We start from the raw sequence: 25,029 nt of genomic DNA on the forward strand, positions 1-25,029 counted from the left end.
CAAATGGTCAGGGGGTGGATGTGAAGTCAAATCTAAACTTCTTTCCTGATATACAGCTTTCTTTTTCCCCCCTAAAGACAAATGTGAACAGTTAGTATGAACAGTTAGTTTGCATGAGTATATTGTAAATGAGGCTTTGGGGTCTGGTGCATGTGGTTCCTCCATCTGGACTTTTTGATCATGTGAACAGCTAGTAATTCACATATCTAAATCTGCACATCTGAACATGTTATCTACATCTGTATATTGAATATGTTTTATGAGGTATAGTAAGGTATATATAGGAATAGTTATGCATCTGCACACCTTCTGTCCTGATACATCATAAATATATGTTGTAAAATTGTTTTCTTCATATTCCCATATTCTCTCTCATTTGCAGGAGCGATTCTAGGATTTGACCTTTAGGGGGGCAAAAAGAATGTGAGATGTGTGCATGCTGAAAATGTTGATTAAATATAATATCAGTTTCATTTTTTTACATATTCTAAACATAATGAATGAAAAAAAACATACAAATATTTCTTTTAAACAATATTTTTATTTGAAAATAATGTGCATTGTAAACATGACATCAAGACTAGGAAGAATAGGCACATGTTACGTTATCTAATGCTGGCTGCAGAATCAAAGCATCACATCCCTCTTTGCCCACATTAGCTGCAGGACAGTTTGGGCTCGCTGCGTCTCCTCAGGTGACGCTTCGTCTTCTGAGCTCTCTAGCTCTTCATCTTCTTCAAACACGACTTGTGGATCCTCTTCATCTGACAGGTCTGCGTCTGACTCTCCCTCCGCAACTCTCGTTAAAATTCTCTCCGCCTCTGGCTGTGAGCCGTCTCCTACAAATTTGGGTGTAACAGTCAAAAAAAAGGGTCAGTGAATCCTGAATTCCACTACGGTGTAAATATTATAGTCTCTTGTTTAGTGTAAAAATGGTTGAACTTCTCTCAAAACTGAATGGAAGGGTTCCTAAGAAGTTCAGATACAAGACAAAATTTAAAATGTCTGTGTTGAAATGTGTACCATTTTGTAAAGCCCGGAAGAGAACGTTCCCAAGGTCCCACCCCCATAGGTGAGGTATCACTGAAATGCTTAGGATGTCCTCTTCAATGTGCAACAGGGTGCAGCATGGTAGCATGCTGCAAATGTCCTCTAGGGTGAGCAAAAAATGAATGGTTGAGTCGAGAGAGGATATTTTCATTCCGTTTTTTTCTTTGTCTCAGTATGTTCGACTGCTGTTATTTTGCACACCCTCATACATGCTGCTATTAGTTTTCTCATGGCTTTCACTCATGCATTTTTACTTAACATATTCTTGAAAGGTTGGAATTGTCACTCATGTTATGTTTTTGTATTTTTTCTGAGTGTGAAACTAGTATGGAACTGCACAGGAAAAAGTAGCGATCACTAAATAAGTTCTTTCTCATTTACTTTGAATGCCTCTACTAACTTTGATCAATATAAATAAAGTTGTAGATATGTACAATATAGGAATAATAAGAAGAGGAGGAAGAATAGGTAGTAGTAGCAGTACAATAGTAGTAGTAGTAGCAGTAGTAGTATTCTTTCCCACACACGTTCACTCACATATGGTTGACATCTCAGGTCACCTGCTTTTAGCTTTTGTCTATTGGCTCTTCTGAGCTGTGAGCTCCCTCTAGTGGCCGTTCTCCAGTACTTCATGATTCTCTGGGTCAACCTGCTGTTCCTCCAGCTGGTTCTCCTCCAGCAGCTCCTGTCTGAGTTCTCTCCTCCACCAACTGACCCAGCAGACCAGCAGCCACCTGGTCCTGACCGCCGGTGAGAAGGACACAGGCCACAAGATACAAGATAGAAGAGAGGAAGAGGAAGAAAAAGAGAAGCCATATACAATCAGTTCTTAAAAGTTTGTGGTAAAGGTGATGAAGAGTGTGCATCTGACTTAGGTATAGTTCAATAACTTCTCAAATCCAAACATGACCAAAAGTTCTTTGTTTGTTCGTTTTTTTGCACATACATCACTGTTATAATATAATATACCAGCTGGGTTTTTGAAGGCAGTACTGATACCAGTATTTCTGAAGCTGCTGATAGACATTTAATCTTTAAACCACTTTCATGCCAAAAAACAAACAAAACAAAACAATGGTGGCTGAGTGGTCTAAGGCACAAACCATGTCACTGTCATGTCAATGTCCTGGGTTCAAATCTCAAAGTCATCAAAAGTGCAAGTCAAAGTCAAGTCCCAAGTCACCAGAACCCAAGTCAAGTCAAGTCTCAAGTCTTCTCTTCATGCATGAAGTTGAGTCTCAAGCAATGAAAACTGGGACTTGAGTCTGACTCGTGTCCAAGTCATGTGACTCGAGTCCCCACCTCTGGCATCTACGCATGCATGCAAAAGTGCATACATACAGTCACATACGCAAATCACCAAACTCACTTAACATGCTGTATAACAAGCTTTACTCCTCCCAGTAGATCCCTGCATTCTCCTTCTCTCCACTAAGTGGCGTCCTCTCTGCACAAATATCTGTGGGTAGCATCTTCCAACGCTTTCCTCTGTTGCCACCTCCCAAAAGACATTAGTCAAAATTTATTTTTAGGATGTATTTGAACACATTTTACAGATACTTGCATATTAATGATGTGAGAGAATGGGAGGAAGGCCAGCAGACATCCATCATCCCTGTGTTTAATTGACGTGATTGAGCTTGGGGACAGGTGTTAGCCCGACAGCATCTGCTCTGTTCGCAATGGGCGGGAAAACCTGATTAGCCACAATGACAGCAGTCTAAATGAATTGGCTGGTTGTCAACAGGAGACGAGGTTCTACGCCAGAGTGTGTTGGGAACGAAGGTTTGGGACGTAAACACTTATGAGTGCTGTCAGTTGGTCCGGACCAAGAGACCACTCTAGAAAGTCATTATGCTTCATTTACATGCTATTGTCCTTTTTGGAGAGCATCTGTTTGACTTCAGCACACACACATCGCAGCCTGAATAGGTGTGTGTGTGTGTGTGTGTGTACGTACGCCAACACTGGACAGTCCTGCTATATAAAAACGAAGAGATCTGAAGACTGAATCCTATTCTTCGGCAAAAAATAAGCCAGTTCTCTAAGCTTTGGGCTAAAACTGGACTTAAATCCAATCATGTTCTAAATGTTAAAATCTAGTCAAATTCAGGAGCTCTGATACTATCACGTTATCACAGAAAATAATCTTTCTGCAAAAGCTTTGTAAGTTCTTTGACTCAAACTCTGTGGCCAGGGGACATAAGAGTAGGATCAGACTGCTATATGGGGCCGATATCCTTTTATTAAAAATGGAAAATGGTCCAGTCTGTGTCGTCCACCTCCGGATATGATGCAGTTTGATTAGATATTTATTGTAGAAGTGATCAATACAACACTGGTCGTATATAGGAAGCCCTTCACCTGAATTGATTGTAATGAGATATTTTGATCAGATTTCACACAAGTATGCATGAATATGTAATATATTATTATTATTATTAGGGGTTATTATTAAAGGTTCAGAGGCTATGTATCCCACACAGCAAGTGTGATTGATACAAAACATGATATACATAAGCAGCCGGACATAGTCTACAACTTTGCCATTGGGACCGCCCATGTCAGCCATATTAGTTTCCCACCATTTTGAGATTTTTGAAAAAAAAAAATTTCCCCAACGGCTTTTTGAGTTTATGACTTATCAACACCAAACTCGGTACACAGCTTACAGGGACTTAGACACAACTATAAATGGGCCTGCGTTGATAAAAATATCCATCGGTCCAATAATCATACATTTTGGTATATATAATGCACGATAGGAAACATCTACCCAAAGGCATTTTAGTTTAAATAATATTAAAAAATCTCTTTGACCACCCATGTCAACGATATTGGATTTTACGCCATTTTGAATAATTTGAAAAACAGTTGTTTAACATGAAAAGTCAGTTTAACATGAAAAGGCATCTTGATGGAGAAATCAAAACGCAGTGCATGAAGTTCTCTGTAGACTTTAGTGACTTTGTTTACTCTTGACCAGCTTTTTTTTTTCAACACATGAACTTAGTAAGTGACATCTGAGTTCATGCTTTAGCACAAAAATCCAGCAAGCAGTTATATCTTATGTCATGGCAGAGCTGTCATCACAAAATGACTTATGTGATGAAAATTGTTCATTTTGTTGATTTTATTTGAAATTAATATATCATTCCCAACGCTTGGCTACAGGTATTCCCTTGTTGATGTCAGAATTCAGGAAGAAATCGGGGTCCATTGCCAAAACACAAGTAGTATTTACCATCTAAAAGCTGAGGTGACACTATTTCCTCATAGGAAGCTTGTATCTACCATCTTTTCTATATCACATGAACGCAGCGTTAGCCCAGTTCTGCATTCTAGAATGTTTGTCTGAATCTGGCCTAAGTGACTCTGCAAGGTTAACAACAAATATGTAGCCCTGGACTAACTGTTGCAGCGTAGCTTATCCCATAGTCAGGAGGAACAAAGACTCTCCAGACAGACAGATGTACAGAATATTTCAGATGATCGTCGATAACTCAACATCCACAAAAGATGTTGGAACAAGTCTGCTCACTTCCCATTCCTTCCATTCCACACAAGACGCTTAGCAGTGTTTCAGAGCCGTGTCAAGTTAGTGCCAAATGTAGTAGATTTATTTACATCTAGCCTGAGGATAACAGTCTAAAGACACATGGAATCAAGGATAAGAATGAAGAACAACATCCTATTGTAATGCTCTTGGGTTACTGGAAGTTTAACAGCCTATGATTACAGTCTTGTGAATTTTCTTGACACTACAATACATCAACTGTGAGGAACATCGACAAGTATCAACTAAAAACACAATCCCCATGTCAGTATAGTGCCAACTGTTGAGACACTGTCACCGCATTGCTGGCTTTGTGTATTTATTTAGTGGTCTGAAGGCATTTTTTCACTCCTAAATTGAATGAATGAGCCTTTGACCCAGGAACTAACAGTACATGACAGCTAAATACCTTTGAAACAAAAAAACCCCAACAATGTAGAAGTCAAATTTCTTGGGAAATTTTGGATTGGGGCTTCAAGCCAAGGTGATTTCAACCTACGCCCAGGGGTCATGTAGCATGATAGATAAGAGAACATATACTGTAATGAGAAGTACACTAGATAAGATATTGTGAGAGATAACAGAAAGGTTTATGGCTGCTACAGTCAAGCCCGACTCTAGTACAGCCTCGCCTACAGAGGGACAGTGTGACTCTTTCATCAAGTAAATTGTGAAGGAGACAATAAACTTGCAGTGCATTGCTGAGACAACAACACTTTGAAGATGGACTGAGCAGCTATGTCAAAATTCTTCTGAGAAATTTCTATCTGTCCGGAGAACATTTTACTAGGGTCTAGAGATAATTACCAGTAAAACCAGGAAAGACTCTAATCCAGTGCCAGGGTTTTCCATTCCATGCTTTTCCCAAACCTTAATTTATGGACTGGATTTGCTTTGGATTTTTGTATGCGTTTCTGAATTTGCATCATTTCTGAACGATGCAAACAGTTTCTCTTAATGCATTTGCTTTGGGCCCATGTGCGTTTGCACCCCTTGGCCACTCTACTAAAATACATTTTCTACCCTGAAAAGAATACAATCCTGGGGGAAACACTGAATGCTTGGAATTGTTTTTAATATTTTGCAATGGAAATGATCAAATTTAAGATATTGAATAACGGCACAAAATGTTAGCTACTGGCAGTGCCAATCCAAAAATACTGGTACTAGTATCGGCCTTCAAAAAAAACATATCGGTCAAGCCCTAGTAGGAACCATGCAAAATAACTCACTTAAACTACATACCTTTCCCCTACATTGGTTCAGTAGTGGTGGCCCCCCACTCTATTGGATGGAAACACTACTATAGTTTTACCTACCTGCTGAGGAAGGTTTCTGTCTGGGCCTGCTGAGACAGAACAGCTCAAAGATGACAGCCCAGTGCTCAGTAAGTGCTGTCTGTACTGCAGTCTGGCCTTGAATTGGAAGAGCAAAGTCTGGAAGCAATGCAGCTGGAGGCCGAATCTGTGGAGGGCCACAAACCTACAGGAACACACACCAACAAAATGACACCGTCAAAAATGATAGGTGCAATATGTAACATTTTATTTTTCCATAGCATAAAATGACCATAACATATATATATCTGTGTGGGGTGATATGTTTGTCGATACAGAAATACAGTAGGCTACACGTAGATTTTGGGGTTCAACCAATACAGATTGTTGAAAAGCTGATACTATATTTGTTTATATATATATATATATATATACCAATAATGTTTTTAGACTGAGGTCGTCAATCTCTGACACTCAGTATCTTTAAATTTAACCTTTAGTATTTAGTATTCAGTTTTTCCATCGGAAGTGTATTGTTGTCAGGGTGGAAAAGCCTCTGAAAAAACATTTACACCATCGTGGGATACCAAAGCTCTCCAGTGAAAATTCTTTTAGGTGGGTTGGCAGGGTAACCCACCCTTCCTATTCAATAGTAGGGGATCCATTAGGCCTTTAAATGAAGAATGCATTTACAATTATATGATTGAATGATTTAAAAACACACTTGAATACTTAAATCAATAGAAGGTGCAGGGGGATTCAACTGATGAAGTGCAGACAGGAAATCTTGTCCCATCTTTCTGCCTTCCACCAGTGGTGTTTCATCTCCACATACATGTATATGAATAGCTGCTATTGTCGACAGATGGGTAACAAACAAACAGCTTTGTTGCCCTGGTCCTGTTTCATTCTTGGTATTATTCTTTAGATGTGCTGCTTTGCCCTTGCGTGGTTCACATGGCCCAAATACTTCGTTCCTGTAAGTTTTTCTTCCAGAGCGGAGGTAGAAAATGGCATATCTGGGTTTCACATGACCTCAGGCACTTTAAACAAAGTGTCCTTTCCATGCTCTGCCTGAGAATAAAGCCTATATGCACCATACACTGAGCTTGACCTAGTGGTTAAATGATCTGCCAAACTGAAAGAAAGTTTTGCACCATATTGTGGGAATCTCATCTCTGCTCTTCTCTGGTTTCTAGTGAAGCCACGTGAAGTAAGAATCTTAGGTGAAGACAACTTATTACTTTTTCCACAGGTGTTTTGAAGGTGAAACATTCACATTCTTCTCTGTCTCTCTCTCAGCCTCCCATTCTGCTCCGTAGCGTGAGAATGGCCCTACAAGTTCGGAACTGAAATTTGCATGTTCTGTTCCAGCACTATTTAAGCAGCTTCTTGTCCATCACATGTGGGTTTGTCAAAGAACGTCCAACCTTGCTGGCAGAACATTCTCTATCTGTATAATGACAGTGAACGACAGAATATGCATTTTGGCGTTAGAAGGAACAAAAATATGCCTTAGTGCCGTAGGTGCGTAGGAAAATAACCATGTAAATTAAAAGAACAAGACTTCCTGCACACTGTCACATCATTTGTACTTACTCTATTCAATTGTTTCAGTCAGGGCTTCTTATGTAATGAGGGTTTTAGGGAGGTAGATAAGGCAAGGTCTCCACTGATATTTGGTACCCGAGGCTGCGTGAGATCCACAGACGATAAGCCTATCTCAATGTCCAGCATGGACCCATGCAGACTTGCAGATGGCCCGGAGGAATCCAGGAGGTCTTGGGGGAAGACATTGTTCGTAAAGTCTTGGGCAGGTTCCAATTCATGTTTGCTGAGCAAGGCAGAGAGATCGGGGCAAGGAGGGGTACAGGGCTTAAAGTAAAAAAACATTCAGAGCCTGAAATGTTGACTGATCGGGGGGGGGGGGGGGGGGGGGGGGGAGGTAGTAGCACACTGCACCATTTATTTCTCTATTTCTCTATAAAACTAGTCCAATCCAATAACAAGAACAACGACAACAATTGACACATTTCTGTGCTGAATGAATGAATATTCAACACAGCATTATTAATCTATAAACCTAGGGTAACTGTGGAGCCCCCCAGGGGTCACCTGGTACAAAAAAAATGATGCGGAAATCTTACAATTTACTCCTAAACTGTGCCCACGGATCAGTAAACCATGCGCACACATTTGTAATATCTAAGTTGATAACATCAAAGAGGGACTTTTAGGCCTATATACAGTGAGCCAGAGCCATTACACACAGCTTGGCATACATATAGTGAGCTGTAATAGCCATTAGGCACCTAGACCATAAGTGAACCATAACCATTTATTAATCACATCAGTAGGTCTAATTTATGATCCGATGTGTGTTTTGGTGACAATATGAAACCCATTTACTCCCTATAAGTCATGCTTGTAGAAAAAGCATGTTAATTAAATTTTATATGCAACTCTGTGAGCCGCTGTGGTGTCCCTGTTTGACGTTATCAATATACATATTACAAATCCATGTGCACGGTCTACTAATCCGCGGGCATGGTTTAGGACTCTGTGCGCACTGATTACTAATTCGAGGGCACGGTTTACTATTCCGTGTGCACGGAGCTGTGCGCGGTTTACCAATCGGTGCCCGTATGGATTTCCACAACAATTATTTTTTTCTTACCAGGTGACCCCTGGGCGGCCTGGGGGGCCACCAGCCAAAGCAATGCCACATTTTGATGCTGAATGACGATTGTTAATTGTGAAAGCCAGATCACGTTCAGGTCTGTCATTGCTGCTGGAGCGGCAGCTAACTGTCGCTCCCGGTGTGCTCAGATATCGGAGTGCCGCATAGCGGCGTTGTGTCTGGGATTGACCTCATGTGGAAAGAGCACTTTCTTTCTGCTGGTTGAGCACACAGTGCAGAACAAACACCCGGTCACCTTAATTTGTCGCACCAAGTGTCAAACGGTTTCCCGTCTCCACCCGTTTATTCAATCCATACCTATCGCCGTCTGTTTTTTACTCGTGTCTCAGTGACGCGTGTATCTTCACTAGCTTTCATAAACTTCGTTTCCATATTTCAGCTGTGCTACACCACGGAAGAAAGTAGCTTGCTGTTCATTGGATAAAAAAAAAACTTGCTCGCATTCCATTGGTAAATGTAAAATATTGCTTTCCGTCGCTGAATGATTGGATAAAAAGCATCAAAACAAAAACCCACGTGGAGTGAGGTTTTTTTTTTTTTTTGTCGAAAATAGTTTGTGAATCTAAAACGTCCATATGCCGGAAATCCGGCACCTGGCCGGAGGTCTTTAAGCCCTGGAGGTATCCTGACGTCCAGGAAAAGTGGATGTCAGTGCAGCAGGGTAGACTTTAGGAGGGGCTTGGTGTAGGTTCTGGGTACAGGAATGCCCTCTTTGCTCTCTGGTGATGCCCCTTGCTCCACTTTCTATGCCTCATTTGATATTCATCTTCCGTTACAACTTTAGCAGAGTCAGTCACTGCACATACTCTCAGTGTAAGAACCCTGTTGTTTCCACCAGTCAAATTGTAGTTCAAGCATCTTTGCTTCTTGGGTTTGGCTTGTTTTCTGTGGTCCCGAATGGAACTGCCTTTTTGTGACCAGAAACTACTAGAATCTGTTAGTGTTGAGATTGAGGTGTTGCTGTAATGGACAGACTGCAATTCAAAGCTGTCCCTGTTCACGTTATGGCAGGAGAGGAGCTCCAGGCACTTTAGCTTTAGGCCTTTCTGAAAACTAATGGCAGGATACAATTCACAGCACTGACTCAGACAGCAATGTAGCTCTGCTGTTGTTTGCACTTTGCAAAACATTATCAGTGCATAATTAATCAAGAAGCTGCTTATCACTGAGGATACTAATATAGGCTAGTAGCATACTGAGGAAAATGATAATAACCATTATAATAAATTAAATAATATAATTAAATAATAACCATAAATTAGGCAAAATCAAAGAACATCAATTTGGCCGTCTGCAGCTTCATTGATGCTCATTATAGACACCATGTTTTGCACATAGGTGGTCGGAGCCCTGGTAGCCCTGGAGGATGAGGACTGATTTAAAAGACTGCACAGTACACAATAAACCTAGCCCAAATGTTTGCCGTTCTCTCTTGTATGGAGAAATGTCACATCAAACTCCATTCAAAAGTCTGTCAGTTTAATGTTGCCTGGCTTGTCAGCAAAGGTACGTAATATAATAATATATATTATTATTATTAATATATGACTGAACCTTTTCTGAATCGCTAGGTGCAACTCTTCAATTTAGCTACATGTATTGCACAAAGCAGCATTTTATTAAATTTTCAACTTTGGGAATTGGTCCACACTGCTTGCCACTGCCCACTGCGGTGTATTTTTGTCGAAGATTGTGGGAATAACAGGCGAATCAATTTAAAAGTTGTCATGATGTTCTCTCCATACCAGAGACCGACAGAGCTACCATTAATGTTACTTACGGTAATGTTAGCTTAATGTTAGATTAATGTCTAAGCAAAATGGACACATACTGTAGCTATTTGCTGACATGCCTAGAAGCAAATCACTGTCATTTTTCTTGGATAAATGCCAAACATGCTTGTTTCAACTACTTGAATGTCAACTGACTGCTTGACACTTGTATGCTCATAGTAGTTGACGAATGTCACACACAAGAATGGAAAACATCAGTATTTAAATAAATCAAACCACATAACACACATGCTAGGAGAAATTGTTGGATACTTTCTGCATTTTATTACAATGTCTTTGTTTTAAGCGTAAATTAACAGCATTATTTACACAATTAGACTGATACAATCCAACTTTCAACAACAATGAAGAACTTTCCTCAAATAAACAAAATAATTAAATTAGAAAGAATCAAGAGAACATGAAATGAGTTTAATGCTCAATGCTTCCCTCTATAATTTTCTATAATAATCTTAGCCCTAGTATTGGCAGTATATTTTCCATGTGACTGCTGGAAAAAGTTGTTGATGTCTTCATAATGTTCCTGAGTGGTGTTATTAAAAATGCATTATAGTCCAAGATCAATTTGCATTTTTGAATGCATGACATGCCAGCATGCCATGTCTGTAGTATTTGGTGTTGTCAGCCTAGTTGTAATTCCTCAGGTATACAAGTCTATGAGGCTGGAACTTCTCACGACACAGGGGGCACTCTGTCTGAAATAAACAAAACACAAAAGCATTTATGTCAATGTTATATTTACTCTAGTTCAGTACAGTGCAACCAACGTCCACAGTAATTAACAAATGGGTAGAAAACATGGGATATCAGCTTATAGCTTTCAAGTGGATTTTACAATTTATAATTATTCCTAGTGGAGTCTGCACAGAGTCAGCTGGAGATATCAGAGCTTGTTTTCCTTCCTTAAGAAGAAGCCATTTGCTGTGCATTCTTGTGCAATATAAAAACGAATTCCACAGACTTGAAGATAGCCTGAGCTGAATAATCCATCACAGTAAACACAAATCCTTAATTTGGTTTTGTTAAAGTTTCTGTTTTATCGTTGTTTCATCGTGCCTGTGTTGAGTTTTTTCATATAAAGGTGCACATTATATTACACTCTGCTTACTTGACACCCACAGTAAGAAATGGAAGTCTCTGCCAGGAAATAATCCCTGACATGTCAACCTTACAAACTTTATTGTCACATCCATGTCTTTGTATTTAGGGCGTCTTCGTTAGCCGGGACAGCAGTTCATTTGACACAGAAACGTTTGTATTTTAAAAACCAGTGAATGTTCAAATACTTAATTAGATGCGGCATGCATTGCAAAATGATTGGGGAGAATATAAAACTAGTTGTAGACAGTAGTAAATGAGATATTAGTCTAAACAACATCGGTATTGTCGCTTAGATCAAAATGTTTGGTACAGAATGAGTGATACTGAAGTCATTAGTCTCACAGTCATATGGTATGACAGTTATATCATGGAGTAACTCGTGCTACTCACAATGGCAGCTAAGCCTAACCTTGGTGTTGCACCATTCGGTGATGCACTCCCAGCAGAAGAGGTGGCCACAGGGGGTGGAGGTGGAGTGCCTCCTCTCCTCGAGGCAAAGGATACAGCGGGCAGCCCGGGGGCAGGAGCTCTCTACATGCTGGGGACTGGATATAGACACAAAGCAAGGAGCTGATCATTAAAAGTAAAGTCATGTAGGTCACTTTACTACAATGCCTTCATTAAACGGTCCAACAGTTCTTCAAGTGGTCTCTTCGCCGTTTCTGGATAAACTGTAGGTGTGGAAGTCTTGACCACATACCATCAGTGTCCAAAATGAACTTTTTGGCTCACATGACAAGGGGCTGGTAAACTTCTAAAAAACAAAATCACCTGACAAAAAAATTTTTTTTACAGACATTTATTTATATATTTAGAAATATGTCATCCTGCTTGTCAAAGCTATTTTGTGTACAAAACCAGGTACTGTGTGACACATTCAACAAAGAGACAAAAGCAGAGTTTTCATTTAATCTAAAACTTGCTCACTCGCTTATAAATAGGGCAGGGTATCGTTTGATTTTTGTTTTTTCCGGTATCTTGATTTCGATACCGGTGCCAAATCAATACTTCTTTCGGGTACTTTTCATGAGGAAATCGACTTCATTGTAGGTTCTAGTTTGCGAGTGCGCAAACTAGCAGCGTACGGGGGGGCTTTTATTTTGAAGTTCTGCTTCCATGCGCAAGATACGTTTACACTGGGAAAGACCTTGGCTAGTACAGAGCCATACAGAAAACTGTCTTTTCTCCATACTTTGTTTTTACATCGCCATCAATACATTGCGGGGAGAGAGACAGGACCCACACACATCATCCCAGTAAGTCAAAGTAACTAAGCAGTCGTTTTCGCCAGGACACACTGACAATGAAGCTACAAAAATGAGCCATGTGTACAAATCAGTGCAAGCTCTGTTTTAGCTAGATTACTAAAAACAGACAGCCACCTGCACCAAGGTATTTTAGTGTTGTGTTTGTGTTGTGCGTGAAGTATTGAAAATTGGCACTGTTTACCTCATGTACCACATGTTTCGGTACTCAGTAGTACCGTCGTGATTCGGTCGGTACTATCGGCACCGCACCAACCTCCGGCACCCAGCCCTACTTATAAAATCGATCTTTTTTTTGTCTTTGTCACACCTCATGGGAATAATATTAAGTTTCAACTAATGTTAGGTTAGTTAACCATACAAGACATTGTTTTGCTTTGATTTGACTGGCTCACGGTCAGAGGGACAAATTTTACCAGCATTTAGCGCCTGGCTGATGGTAATTTTGGAACCTGCAGCAAGAAGCTACTGGTCAAAAATGGGTTAATGATGTGATGACTTTCTCCTTGAGTATATACAAAACAGACATATGCAAAAAATAAACAATCAAAAGTTTGATATCTTTGAATGTCTCAGAAACAGACCACTCCATGCCGACTATTTGACCTACCTACCAAGTGCTGTTCTCTGCGAGCCTGAAAAATTAAATCTTAGGAATATTAGGTGATACCCAGACCAAATAAACCCCATAAATAGCCTTGTATGGTACAGCTCTAGGATTTGCATGTTGTGAGTGAGTCCAAATCAAATGCAACCCTGGGACAAATCTGAAAGACTATACCCCTGCAGAATGCGCAAAATGCCTACAGTCTCTTTCGGTCTGGCCCTGGTACTGTACCTGGGGGTGAGATTCCTGTAGAGCTTCCACTCCTGCCTGGCTCTCTGTCTCTGTCTGAAGTTGTTGAGCTGCAGAACCACAGTAATGACCAGCTGGATGAGCGATACAAATCCCAGTATTCTGTAGCTAGTCCTGATGGCCCGGTCATCACTGCTCATGCCCAACACATGCAGCTAGGGAGAAACAACAATATATTAGCTTGCAATAACCTACAGTGATATAATTCCTAGAGGCAGTGGTTCAGGGGTTCACTAGAACTTTTCCGAAGTAGAGAATGTAGAAGAATGACTATTCTAATCATAGGTTTCATTCTCATCAATATGATCATCCCATGTACAGTGTAGACAGTTGCACAATTCAGTACTAAATCAACAACTAAAATCTTCCCATATGGGTCCCTGGGACTAAATGTTATCAAATGGAGGTTGATGGCCCTAACGTAGCTCTTTTGATTAAAGGGAAGCTGTGACATTTTCAAATTTGGTCTTGCGTTTCACTTCAACAGGCAAACAAACTCTAAACTAGCTGCAACCATCTGCTTTCTATTAGGACTGCTAATGACACCTGGTAAATGGGTCAAATTTTCCAACATAGAATAAAACACCTACATAGCTGACACCGGTCGACCTCTTGGACAGATGATAGAAAGCCCCATGGATGTAGAACAGAGCCACGTGGACTCGGTGGAGGAGGGTCAGGCCCTTCTGGAGGGCGAACACCGCTGGTAGGCACGCCCTCCTCTGGTGCTCCGACAGCAGGCCCACCGCCTTCCGGACGCCGCTCCTCAGCCACAGTCCCAGACTCCACGGCCCGGATGCCGCTCGCCGCCGACCGCCTCCACCCTGGTTCTCCTCCCCGGCTTCCAGCTCGTTCTCAAGGCACACCAGGACCTTGTCCAGGAGGTAAGGCACAAAGGTGTGGCAGAGGACCAGGAGGCCTCGTCTGACCCGCGAGGGGATCCGACGTTTAGTGGGGTCCACTTGGACGATGTTGACATACTCCTCGCCCAGGGTTTGGTAGCCTGGGGAGCACAATGGTACAAATCATGCTATGGACAGGGGCTGATAATAATTGTAGAATAATTAAACGTGCATTAAGTAAGATTTTCACTGTCCCATAGCATTTCCTCAACAATTACTTGGTCAGGTGCTGAGATTTCTGGCTAATCAAATTTTCAACTGCTCAAAGATGGAGGACAGTGCCATGAGCGAGCCAAAGCTTTGAAGACATTATTATTACTACAATATTTTGCATGGTAATACATTACCTTTTCACAAGATGTTTTTGTTGTATCTCTGCTCTTATTAACTAGCTTACTCCTCTCTAATGTGAAAATGTGACTTTATTATTTGTATCAATTACAGGCTACCGTAAGCTAACTATAATTCTTTTTTTAAAACAGAGTTGACAAAGTCCTTAAACAATCAAATGAAAGCAAACATCAAACTCAAAGTAAATGAAAGCCAAGTAAAACAACAAACCGCAGCAGGGTAAAGGGATAAAATATGTAATGTCACACAATATGTAAAAACAATAGCATAAAATGCATCATATAAAAGCAAGTCTATAAAAATAAGTTTTAAGAACCAGACCTAATCATACTTTAAAGGTGATCAGTAAAATCTTAAAATCAACTCTAATAACATAATAATAAATAAAATGTGAGTCAAATTTCCTGTTGATCATGTCATAATGTGACAGAGGAAAACAGGCAGGCCTGCTCGTGAAGACCACAACGTGTCCAATGCAAGTTTTCTCCAATGTAAAGATTAATAAAAAGGTATGCCAACTACCTGAGAATGTAGTCAAAACATAGTATGCAAGGTCTGACAACAGTTCTATCTCTTTCCTCCAGTCCAGCCATCTCTTGGATCCTACAGGAAGGGAAAAAAGGGTTAATAAAGTGTCATTTTAAGAAAAAGTAGAGGTAAGCAGCTTAGGGGAAACTAGAGCCATGATACGTGCCATTCTGTCGTTGACATTCATGCAGTTAAATAAACAGGTTTAATAAAACTAGTTTTTGCTTCCATGCATATCAATAATAGCTACAATATGTGACCAGCTACCACACTGCTAGCTAAGTAAGCTAACATTAACATCCGAAAAGTAACATTAACGGTAAATCAGCCCCGATACGTGAATGAAGGGAACGTGACACCAAGCTCCGTTACAAAATCTGCCAGTTTAGTGTTGCCGGTAGAACATTACTTACGGCCTATTACGAATCAATAACATTAAATGTTCAATTCGGCGTACATCTAATACACCAAGCAGCATTTATTTAAATAAAATTTAAACTTTTAGATTCGGTTTACTCTCCCAATCTTCCACCAAAATACATGTGGACAGCGGTAGCAAGCAGTGTGAATTAATTCTAAAAGTTGAGATTTTATTGAAAAGAAGTGCTGCTTGGTGTATTTGATGTATGCCGAACTGAAAGGTGTCTGGTTTCTATCCGGAAAAAGTATTTACAATGTTTTAGGAGGGTGTCTATTTGTCTATAAACGAGGGAACATAAAAATTGCTAACTTTTGGAATGGCGTTTGGTATGTATCCGCGAATAGCATAGCGGAGACATTGACCGATAATTTGGCAGTGTGTTTAATATGAGCAGACTTACCAGCAAGTGTCTGAAAAGCCTCGTTGGCGTTATTTCTCAGGAAGGTTTGATAATGTTCGTCCTTTTGACTGGACCGAATCAACTGGGCTTGGTTTGCTAGGACGAGAGGCATTGCAAGCTAACATCAGCTGCTAATTATCTGAAGTTACAGTGTACACACAGAATAAACATGGTTTGTTTTAATGAAAACGGAGTAATAATGTCCAGCTGTCCAAATGTTATAGGGATAGCTCATTGAAGCTTCAGAGATTTTGCTTCAATATTAACCTAACTGTATAAATAATGTAAATTAATTCCATAGGAAGTTATCAGTCCCAAAAAAAAAACACCAGTGTCAAGTCAGCCAGAATAAAAAATAGGACTTCCGGTCATAGCCTTAAAAATATAACCAATATTGACCAACGTGTCAAGTTTTTTTTTTTTTTTTTTTTTTTAGTACTATAAGGTACAGAAGTGAAGGTAAAGAATTAATAAAGGAGGACTCTGCAGTAAATGAAAACACTGTTTTGATACGTTTTTTTACGATTACCCACATAATCATTCTTCCAGGAGTGACACATTCTAGGCTTTTATTTTGAAGGTAACATCGCCTCCATTCCGACACGATTCTAGTTAACTCTGGTTAGCTTGACGCATCTCCAGGCAAAGCGTTCTGAAAAACAAACTGATGCTGATACCAACCTGATGGCAGCTACAGCGCCGCTTGCTGGTCGGGGGTATTACAACTTCTCTTTCCTTTGACGTCAACTAGAAAGGGACAATAAAGTCAAAGCTTACTGGGCTGTATTTTCTTGTAATGTGCAGCTCTTGCGTCTCCCAATTCATGTCCTGTTACTGATAAGAAGACATTTGGAAGGGAGATGGGAGGTCATCCCATAATAGGTTTTTATGAGCTTAAAGATGAATGCATATTTATGCAATTTATATCTCGTGCATTCAGAACCATCCTGGGCATGTTTTTCATGTGATTTCATTTTAATTTACCCCTAGTCTCAATGAGATCAAGATCTGTTTTTCAAAGCAATCAGAAACATCATAGAACTGATAATGTAATAGCTGTTTTGATAGTGTAATAATTGGTCAAAATGTAATAAAATGTTCCTCTGAATGGGTTGAAAATGTATTAAAACCTGTTAATGTGATAAGTTACCAGATAATGTAATGACATCATAGTGATATTTTACAATTATTTTAAGAAGTTGCAACTCTTAATAATGTAATAATTACAGGTCAGTGTAATCATGTAGAAAACATTATTTCATGATCAGCTTTTGTTACATTTTGACTCATTTTAGAGGGACATTTTATTACATTTTGACAAGTTATTCACATCCAGCAGCTATTACATTATCAGTTACTACTGTAAGTGGGTTAAGTGCATTCATTCATCGCCCCGGCACTCTGCTGTAATCTGCCTGAAAAGTTGCAGAACCAGTTTCTTTGTCTCCTCAGTGCTGCTCCCTGAGCCAGCTAGGTGTACTATAACCGCTATAGTGAACATCTCTTTACAAGTCCACTGATATCCACCCTTTACAGCGTCCTTTCTCGACAGATACCAACCCTTGGACAGTCTGGACAGAAACCTTAAAGGGGCCGACCGTCCGACAGACCAGGAAGTTGAACTTTGCCCGCAGTTTGAGAGGAGGAGGTGGGGTTTTCCTTTCCTTCTCCTCCTCCCTTGAAATTTTACGCTACTTGTGACTTGTTGGAGATGGAGGTTTGATGGTGTGGGGAGCGCTCGCTGCTTGGACTAAACCACTGAGGACCACGGGGGGAGAGTATAGAAAGGTAAGTCACAACTTAACTACCTGTATGTACAGTGTGTTCTTCTACCTGCAGGCTTCAGAGGTCTAAGAACTAACCACGCTACTTGTTGGCCGAGCCTGCTTCAATCTAGGTTTTGACCCATAAGGGTTTTTGAAAGCCGATACTGATATTTTTGGATCAAAGCTGCTGAAAAAGCAGATATTTTGTGCTGATATTCAACATATTCAAATTTCATCATTTGCATGCCAAAGTCACTCCCCCCAAAAATCCAAGTATTCAGTGTTTAACCCTGAATTTCATTCTTATCAGGGCGGAAAAGCCTCTGAAAGAGCATTTAGACCATGGGACACTAAAACTCTCCACTGAACTCTCCATTGGACAGGACAGATCTCCCTTGTAAAAGAGAAACTTGTTCTCAGTGGGATTTCCTACTAAAACAAAACTTAAATAAAATAAATAAATGGAACCCAGGATATTCAGTATTCAGATATTCTCGGAAGCCTCTGAAACAGCATTTAGACCAAAGGCATTCATCATTTGACACAAAATATTGATTTAAAATGATTTTATGAGTTAAAGTAACTGACAAGCTTCCACCAAAAAAAAGGTTAAAGTTTAGGACTTACCATAGACAACCAGTGCTGTATTGATTAATTCTACAATAAATGTAATCAAACTGCATCATATCCATTAGAGGTGGATGACGCTGACTGGACCAGATCCCATTTTTGACCATGGGCCAATATCAGCCCAATATATCAGTAATCATGACAAACTGAATTGAACTTGTGTAAAATAACACTTCAGTGTGGGTGAGTGGGTGGCTGGTAGTTGTTTGCAAAGGGACATCTTTAAAGGACCCCACAGAGACACACACACACACACACACACACACACACACACATAACTGGAAGGAAGCATGAGAGCTGAAGGGACACCTGCTGAAGAGATAGAGTGCGAGTTGTTTCCGTAATTACCTCAGACAACATCTGTTTAGGATGCAGCACATCCTGCAGCTGGTCCCCAGCAAAATGAGGAATAGTTTAATTTCACCAGTTTAATTCAGTAGAAATTATTCCAGTTACAGAATTTCTGAGAATGACTACTGTAATCATAGATTTCACTCTCACCACTGTTATCTTTCTATGTACAGTGCAGACAGTTCTACACTTCAATACCAAATCAACAACTACAATCTTTCCACATAGATCCCTGGGAATAATGCTGCATTCATGTGCTTATTGGAAGTACTTTGTTTTGACTGTTGACTGTGTTTGTGTGCTTTTCGTTTGGAAATAGAAAGAAACATGGAGGTGATTAAACATCTGATTTATGTCTGGCTCATTTCTTTCAAAAAACACCCATGCAAGTGTTACCAGTACCTGTGAGAGAATGAGGAAAGAAGACACATGAGGTGATCAGGTTATCGCAATGTGGCCAATTTGTGTACCATCTAGAATCCCGATTTGCTCAACTTTAGTGCCCGACTAGGGCGGACATTCAAGTGGTACTTCCTAGTGGGGAAGTTGTATATCTCAAAATGTCGAAAACATATGCACAACAAATCTGATTAAGCCTGTAGGATAATGTGGCCTATTTTGGTGTCCGTGACATGAAAACATTAGAGAAGCCCTGACTTTGAGTGCAATGTTCCACTCAGACTGTTTGAAGACAGGGAATAGGCATGGTACCATATGACTTTTTATGAGGCCATCATGTAAAACAAACAGGAGTTTGTTTGGTGCTGATAGGACTGTGCATACGCAGTCTGGCTGTATGAAGACAAGCACTCCATGCAACTTGGTCAAAAATTAGGCTTCTTAAGGTGAGGCACCACAGCTTAATGGGGGGGGAAAAAATATTTTCATCCAATCAGAATTCAATTTAATATGTTGAATATGGACACAAATAGACACACCTTGTTTCCAGCACCTTGGCATAGGCTTTCCCAGGGAGGCTAAACCCGACGGGCATTGTATCCGACCCCGACCCTTCGCCATGCAATTGGTGAGCCCACAAGGTAATTGCCAGATGCTGCTTGTTCGGGCTGTGCCTGGCCAAGCTATGAGGGTCATTCAGCCACCAGGCTTAAGCGCCACTGGAGTGAAATGGGCCCCAGTGTCCCTGGTCTTAGTTCTTGCTGCACTAGTCATAGAGGTTTTACTACAGTAGTTATAGGAACTAAATATTATATAAAAATTGACCAATTCAGCCAAAATTGACATTTGTACCTGTTGTGCCTTGCCTTAAAGACCCCATGAAATGGTATCTTCACTTCCTTGATTTGATGTATTTCCTGTTGAAACAGAATGTTATGGTGGGTCATTCAAATGTGTAAACCAATGGGATATCAGTTAGGGAAAGAAAGGCCGTTTTATTTGATGGGAGGGGCCAGACTGTTAAAAAATCTGCGATGGTGTTATTGGTTTTCATTTTTATTTACGCCTACTAGTGCAGCATGAAGCCACCATTGAAGATACTCTGTTTTCCAGGAAGTAAAAGTAATGGAAGTTCATTTCATAGGGACTTAAAGAGTATGTATATGTGTGTGTGTGTGTGTGTGTGTGTGTGTGCGTGTATGCGTGTGCATGTGTGTGTGTGTGTGTGTGTGTGTGTGTGCATGATTGGGAAAGCCACTTTCAAAATGTATTTTGTAACAGAGGACCAATTGCCTCCTGAAAATTATGGTGATTAATGTCATCGACATAATTAGATGACTTTGTTACTTTGCCACCACAAATCTGTGCAGCTCTGTGAATTCACAGATTGCAGTGTGTGTGTTTGTGCATGTACTCTTCAGTAGCACAACCCACCATTCATTACATTAGACAACCTAAAGCTGCTTAAACAGTGAGCAGAGGGAATAACAATTGTTAAGGTCTCTGAAGTACATAATGACCTACTGCAGCATATTCCCATATGTGAATGAAAGTGGCAGCAGGTTTGAACAAAACAAAAAAAGATTTACATTCTGAGATGTAGAGATTACACATTAAGTCTTTTCTTTGAGTATGTCATGGAGGGAATATTATTAACCTAGGCCGTAAAAAAAACTCTACTATCTCAGTGTCTCTATAACTTTGGAACATAATTCCTGACCTTTTCAGAGTTGCAATTTATTGCATTTTTCCACCAAACAATTTCTACATTTCATCTTGTGCATCTGGTTGTGAGTCTGTATGACCTTTTCAAATACATTGGCCATGCTGACTCCCCTGAACAGACCGTTCAGCCATATAGAAAGGAAAACCAAATCTGACTTGGAAATGAGCCATAAGAAAACGTCCCTTTTGACTGTCAAATTGCCGTTTGTCTTGCGTCTCCAGAGGAGACAGAATTTTTAAATCTTTATTTTGTTGGTAGATCCACGGTAGCTTTGCTGAGCAATACACGCTTCACACTCATAAGAATAGAAGGCTTTCAGGTGACAATGCATTCTTTGGTGACCATGTTGAAGGTCCTCAGCACTTGGGCAAAAACGGTTGAGAACAGCTGATTGCATTTCTAAATTTATGACTCGTCTGTCTCAATAGTAGCGACTTGGTTAATTTCTCTGTGTGTTTTTGTCTGATCATTTCATCACTGATACAGCTGATCAATTTTGTGTTTAGATAATGTGAGTATGCGAGTTAGTTAGCTAACCACAGTGCCTGCTATCACTTTCTTCATCACGGTGTAGTAGATGCATGTCAACAGTAACATGCTTTGGTAAGTTAGCTTACTGGCTAGTTGTTAGCTAGCTAACAAACCAAAAATCAACTGTGTGTTCAGGTCAGACTCTTCTCAAGCTACAACTGTGAGTGTTTCGTTGTTGAGACTAGGGCTCACAGTAAGCTAAATTTGGAAACAAATCTACCACATGAGACTATTCACTTGCATCATTACTGAACTGACCTACGCGCACACTACCACTGTCTTTTTGAGGCATCTCTCTTTTTATAGTCCAGTTGTTACATATTTAGCCATGATTAGCTTATGGCTAATTCTCCAATGGACCTTCATGATAGCATCAGCTGTAGATGCTGAGAGATGTGTGACACAACTGCAAAGCCTCAGTTGTCCAGCGCAACCTTCTACTGTTGGCCACTCACTGGTAGGGGTTAAGTGCCTTGCTCAAGAGTACTTTACTGGAACACATCCAGTAAATAAGCTGTAAATTAATCTATTTATTGTTTCCTTCCTATTCCCATTTTTCACTTATTTCATTGTTGTACATATCATTTTTGGTATATTTACATTTAACACGTTTGCCTTGTTTTGTCTGTCTCAGTATGTTGTACTACTGTATGTTGTACATAATATTGTACATGTTTTTGCCCCATTCCGTCTGTTTGTCTGTCTGTTTGTTTGTCTGTTTGTTAGCAGGATAACTCAAAAAGTTATCAATGGATTTGCACGAAACTGCTGCAATGACCCAGTTTCCCACTTGGATTGTTAAAGTTTCATCTCAGTTTATCTGATGATTAGGAAGAGGCTAATTTTACAAAAGTGTGGCTATTCATGAGACTATACAGAGAATATCATGCCTTCATATTAGGCAGATATTTTGCACATGCATATAAACCGTCAACATGCTCAGAGCCAGTTTGCCCATCCTTAAGTAGGTTGGACTAAACACTCAGCCTAATCCATCTTTCCAGGTAAAGACCTTTCTACTCTCTCTCTCTCTTGGTGTTGCCCTCACATGTTCTGTCTTTTCATTGATGCATTCAGGAGGAAACGCCCACTGTGGGACAAAGCTCTTTCAAATGGCAGGCTGTGTAATGCTGCATTCGTGTCATATGGGAAAGACGGTAGGTAGATACAAGCTTCCTACTAGAAAGTATCACTCACCTAAACTTTCAACTGGTAAAAACTGCTTGGGAACTCAGGGTTTGGTGATGGTCCATGATTACTCTGAAAAAAGGAAATCCATCATTAAGTGCAGGGAATGAAATAAAATCAAGAAAATTAACAATTTTCATCACAGTCATTATTTCATCACAACTCTTAAAATACCAACTACTTGCTGGATTTTTGGTTTGTGGTCCACGTTTGGTGCGCTGTAAAACATGAACTCAAATGTATCATCACTAATTTCCTGTATGCAAAGTATGAAAAAGCTGATCAGGAGCAACCAGTCTACAAAAAATTTCAATAATGGCGTCTTTGATGGCTTCAACGTGTGAACACTTCCAAGGGCTTGCGTGGAACCATCAAGATGCTCGGATTTTTTCTACATGACATGAAAGCAGCATCACTCCTGCCAAGCCTCACAGTGATGTGAGGCTTTGGGAAAGTGGTGAAAGTGGGTGTATGTGAGCAGATTTGATGGTGTCAAAGGCTGTATGCTAAGCGTACAGCATAGAGCATGCATCAATCTGTCTCAGTAAGGAAGTAAAGCCTTATCCTTATCCTTACTTGGCTTCATTACAAAAAATAGCAGGATTGACAAACACTCCATCTGATCCAACACTGACTACTTTCCTCATTTTGCCTCAATCTGTTTCATCTGAGCTAGATCAACTTTACAAGAAGTAAAATAATTGTGTGTGTGTGTGTGACTTTGACTCCCGTGGCCAACACACCACTCAAACAAACAAACTCTGTGAACTGCTGCTGGCCAACTGTATCACCCGACCTTGCCTCCTATTATGAATGGGAGCATGGTTTGATGGGAAAAGCCGGTTCTGAATCCCTTTGTGGAGGCTTGTTTTTCGGCGGGGTGTTGGTTTTCAGCCTCTTTAAGCTCCGTGAGGGGGGATTTACCAGCAGTGAAACCCAGCACCTTACCTGGAATAAGACCTGTGAGATCGAAAACAATCTAACCCCACTGGAAAGTGGGTTGTTGCTGCTGTCGGTGTTGTGCGTGGGTGTACATGCATTTGTTCAACAGAATGGAATTTTTTGAAATGAGTAAGCATTTGAAAGTATACAACAACCCCCCCAATACTGATACCGATATTGAAGCTACTGATAGCTGATATTTTGTGCCAAAATTCAATATCTTTCAACATGCAACCTGACTGGTAAATTATTCAGTCACAGTCAGTTAATGACAGGTCTCTTCATAGCAAGAGAACTCGTTGGGTTATGTTTTGTTAATTTTGCAGCCTGACCTCACACAATTTATTGAAATCAGCACAATGTCTTAAAATGCAAATAATGTGCTCCATGCATGAAAAGTGATAGAAATACGTTTCCTCACCAGGAAAGGATTACGTGGAAGAGGCCCGACTAGAAACAGGCAGTTCTTGCCCCGATGAAGACCTTATGGTCCAAACACGTTGGCTCTAAACCATGGCTTTTTAAATTTCAAGCTTTTAGTCTCTTCCCTCCTTACTGGATTTAGAGTGCCTTGGACATTTTGCGAACAGCTCAAGAGTTTACTTTTTCCTCAATGGAAGTTTTCAATCATAGAAGTATAGTATCTCAGTTCTCTAAAGAAACAGGCGGTAGCCTGACAATGAATGGAGGCGGGGCTAAGCGGATACATTTACCTTCAACCACAACCACCCAGGTTCAATTGCCAACTTGTGACGATAAGTTATCTACTGTTACGTTTACATTTTCCGCAAATGTTTTTCTTATTTCACCATGACCAACACCTTACCCTAACCTTAACCAAATTACCCTAACCTTAACTGAAGTTGTTTTACTTGTCTAACCTTAACCAAAGGTATTTTACTTCCCTAAATGTAACCTTTAGCTAAGCTAGCCTAGCTTTAGCTAACCTTCTCACGTGAAGAACAGAATGTCGTGTCCAATTCCTGCTATTGTCATAATACTGTCGTGGTGGAGGAATGTAATCTTCATATAATTCTGTGTTTCATGAGTTTGTGCTCATTTCATGAAATTTTGTGAGAATGTAGGACCTGTTGGGTAAAAGGGAAATTGTCATTCATACTTGCCTAAGTACTGTACCTGTTAAATAGAAAAATTCTATACTTACCTTCATAACTCACCTGCTGTCAAACTGTAGAAGAAATGTTGTAATTACCTTCATATAGAACCTATAATAGATAAATATTGTTCATGACCTATAGGAAAATAAGGTTCTGTTATCTGCTATTCATGATACA

The 25,029-nt window shown here is 40.2% G+C and overlaps 2 protein-coding genes across 3 annotated transcripts in view; one reads left to right on the forward strand and one right to left on the reverse strand.

The window, feature by feature from the left end:
* Nucleotides 1–10,682: 10,682 nt before the first annotated feature.
* Nucleotides 10,683–16,908, reverse strand: pex10 (peroxisomal biogenesis factor 10). 2 transcript variants are annotated; one of them, XM_071896396.2, is made up of 7 exons: nt 16,883–16,908; nt 16,202–16,332; nt 15,375–15,455; nt 14,190–14,602; nt 13,582–13,754; nt 11,888–12,023; nt 10,683–11,072 (listed from the first exon to the last, which is right to left on the reverse strand). In XM_071896396.2, exons 2-7 carry the CDS (start codon nt 16,311–16,313, stop codon nt 11,004–11,006), a joined length of 984 nt encoding a protein of 327 aa, XP_071752497.2. In that variant the 5' UTR covers nt 16,314–16,332; nt 16,883–16,908; the 3' UTR covers nt 10,683–11,003. The 2 variants fall into 2 exon arrangements, with proteins under 2 accessions (XP_071752497.2, XP_078144520.1); XM_078288394.1 differs by lacking the exon at nt 16,883–16,908 and having other exon boundaries at nt 10,683–11,068; nt 16,202–16,466.
* A 768-nt stretch (nt 16,909–17,676) lies between these two features.
* plch2a (phospholipase C, eta 2a) overlaps nt 17,677–25,029 on the forward strand; it is a 174,857-nt gene continuing 167,504 nt past the window's right edge. Inside the window, exon 1 of the mRNA XM_078288213.1 lies at nt 17,677–17,989. The gene's annotated coding sequence lies outside the window, so the exon portion shown is untranslated. The remainder of the gene's footprint in view (nt 17,990–25,029) is intronic.

Source organism: Centroberyx gerrardi, chromosome 14 (genome assembly GCF_048128805.1).
Source record: "Centroberyx gerrardi isolate f3 chromosome 14, fCenGer3.hap1.cur.20231027, whole genome shotgun sequence".
Lineage (NCBI taxonomy): Eukaryota > Metazoa > Chordata > Actinopteri > Beryciformes > Berycidae > Centroberyx > Centroberyx gerrardi.

Bases quoted from the DNA above. Each gene is read 5' to 3' on its own strand.
- pex10 (XM_071896396.2), bottom strand. From the start codon at position 16,313: ATGCCTCTCGTCCTAGCAAACCAAGCCCAGTTGATTCGGTCCAGTCAA. The intron at 14,603-15,374 runs GTAGTTGGCATA...TGTGCTCCCCAG, and splicing joins TGTTTTGACTACATTCTCAG to GCTACCAAACCCTGGGCGAG. The intron at 11,073-11,887 runs GTTAGGCTTAGC...TGTTTATTTCAG, and splicing joins CCGAATGGTGCAACACCAAG to ACAGAGTGCCCCCTGTGTCG.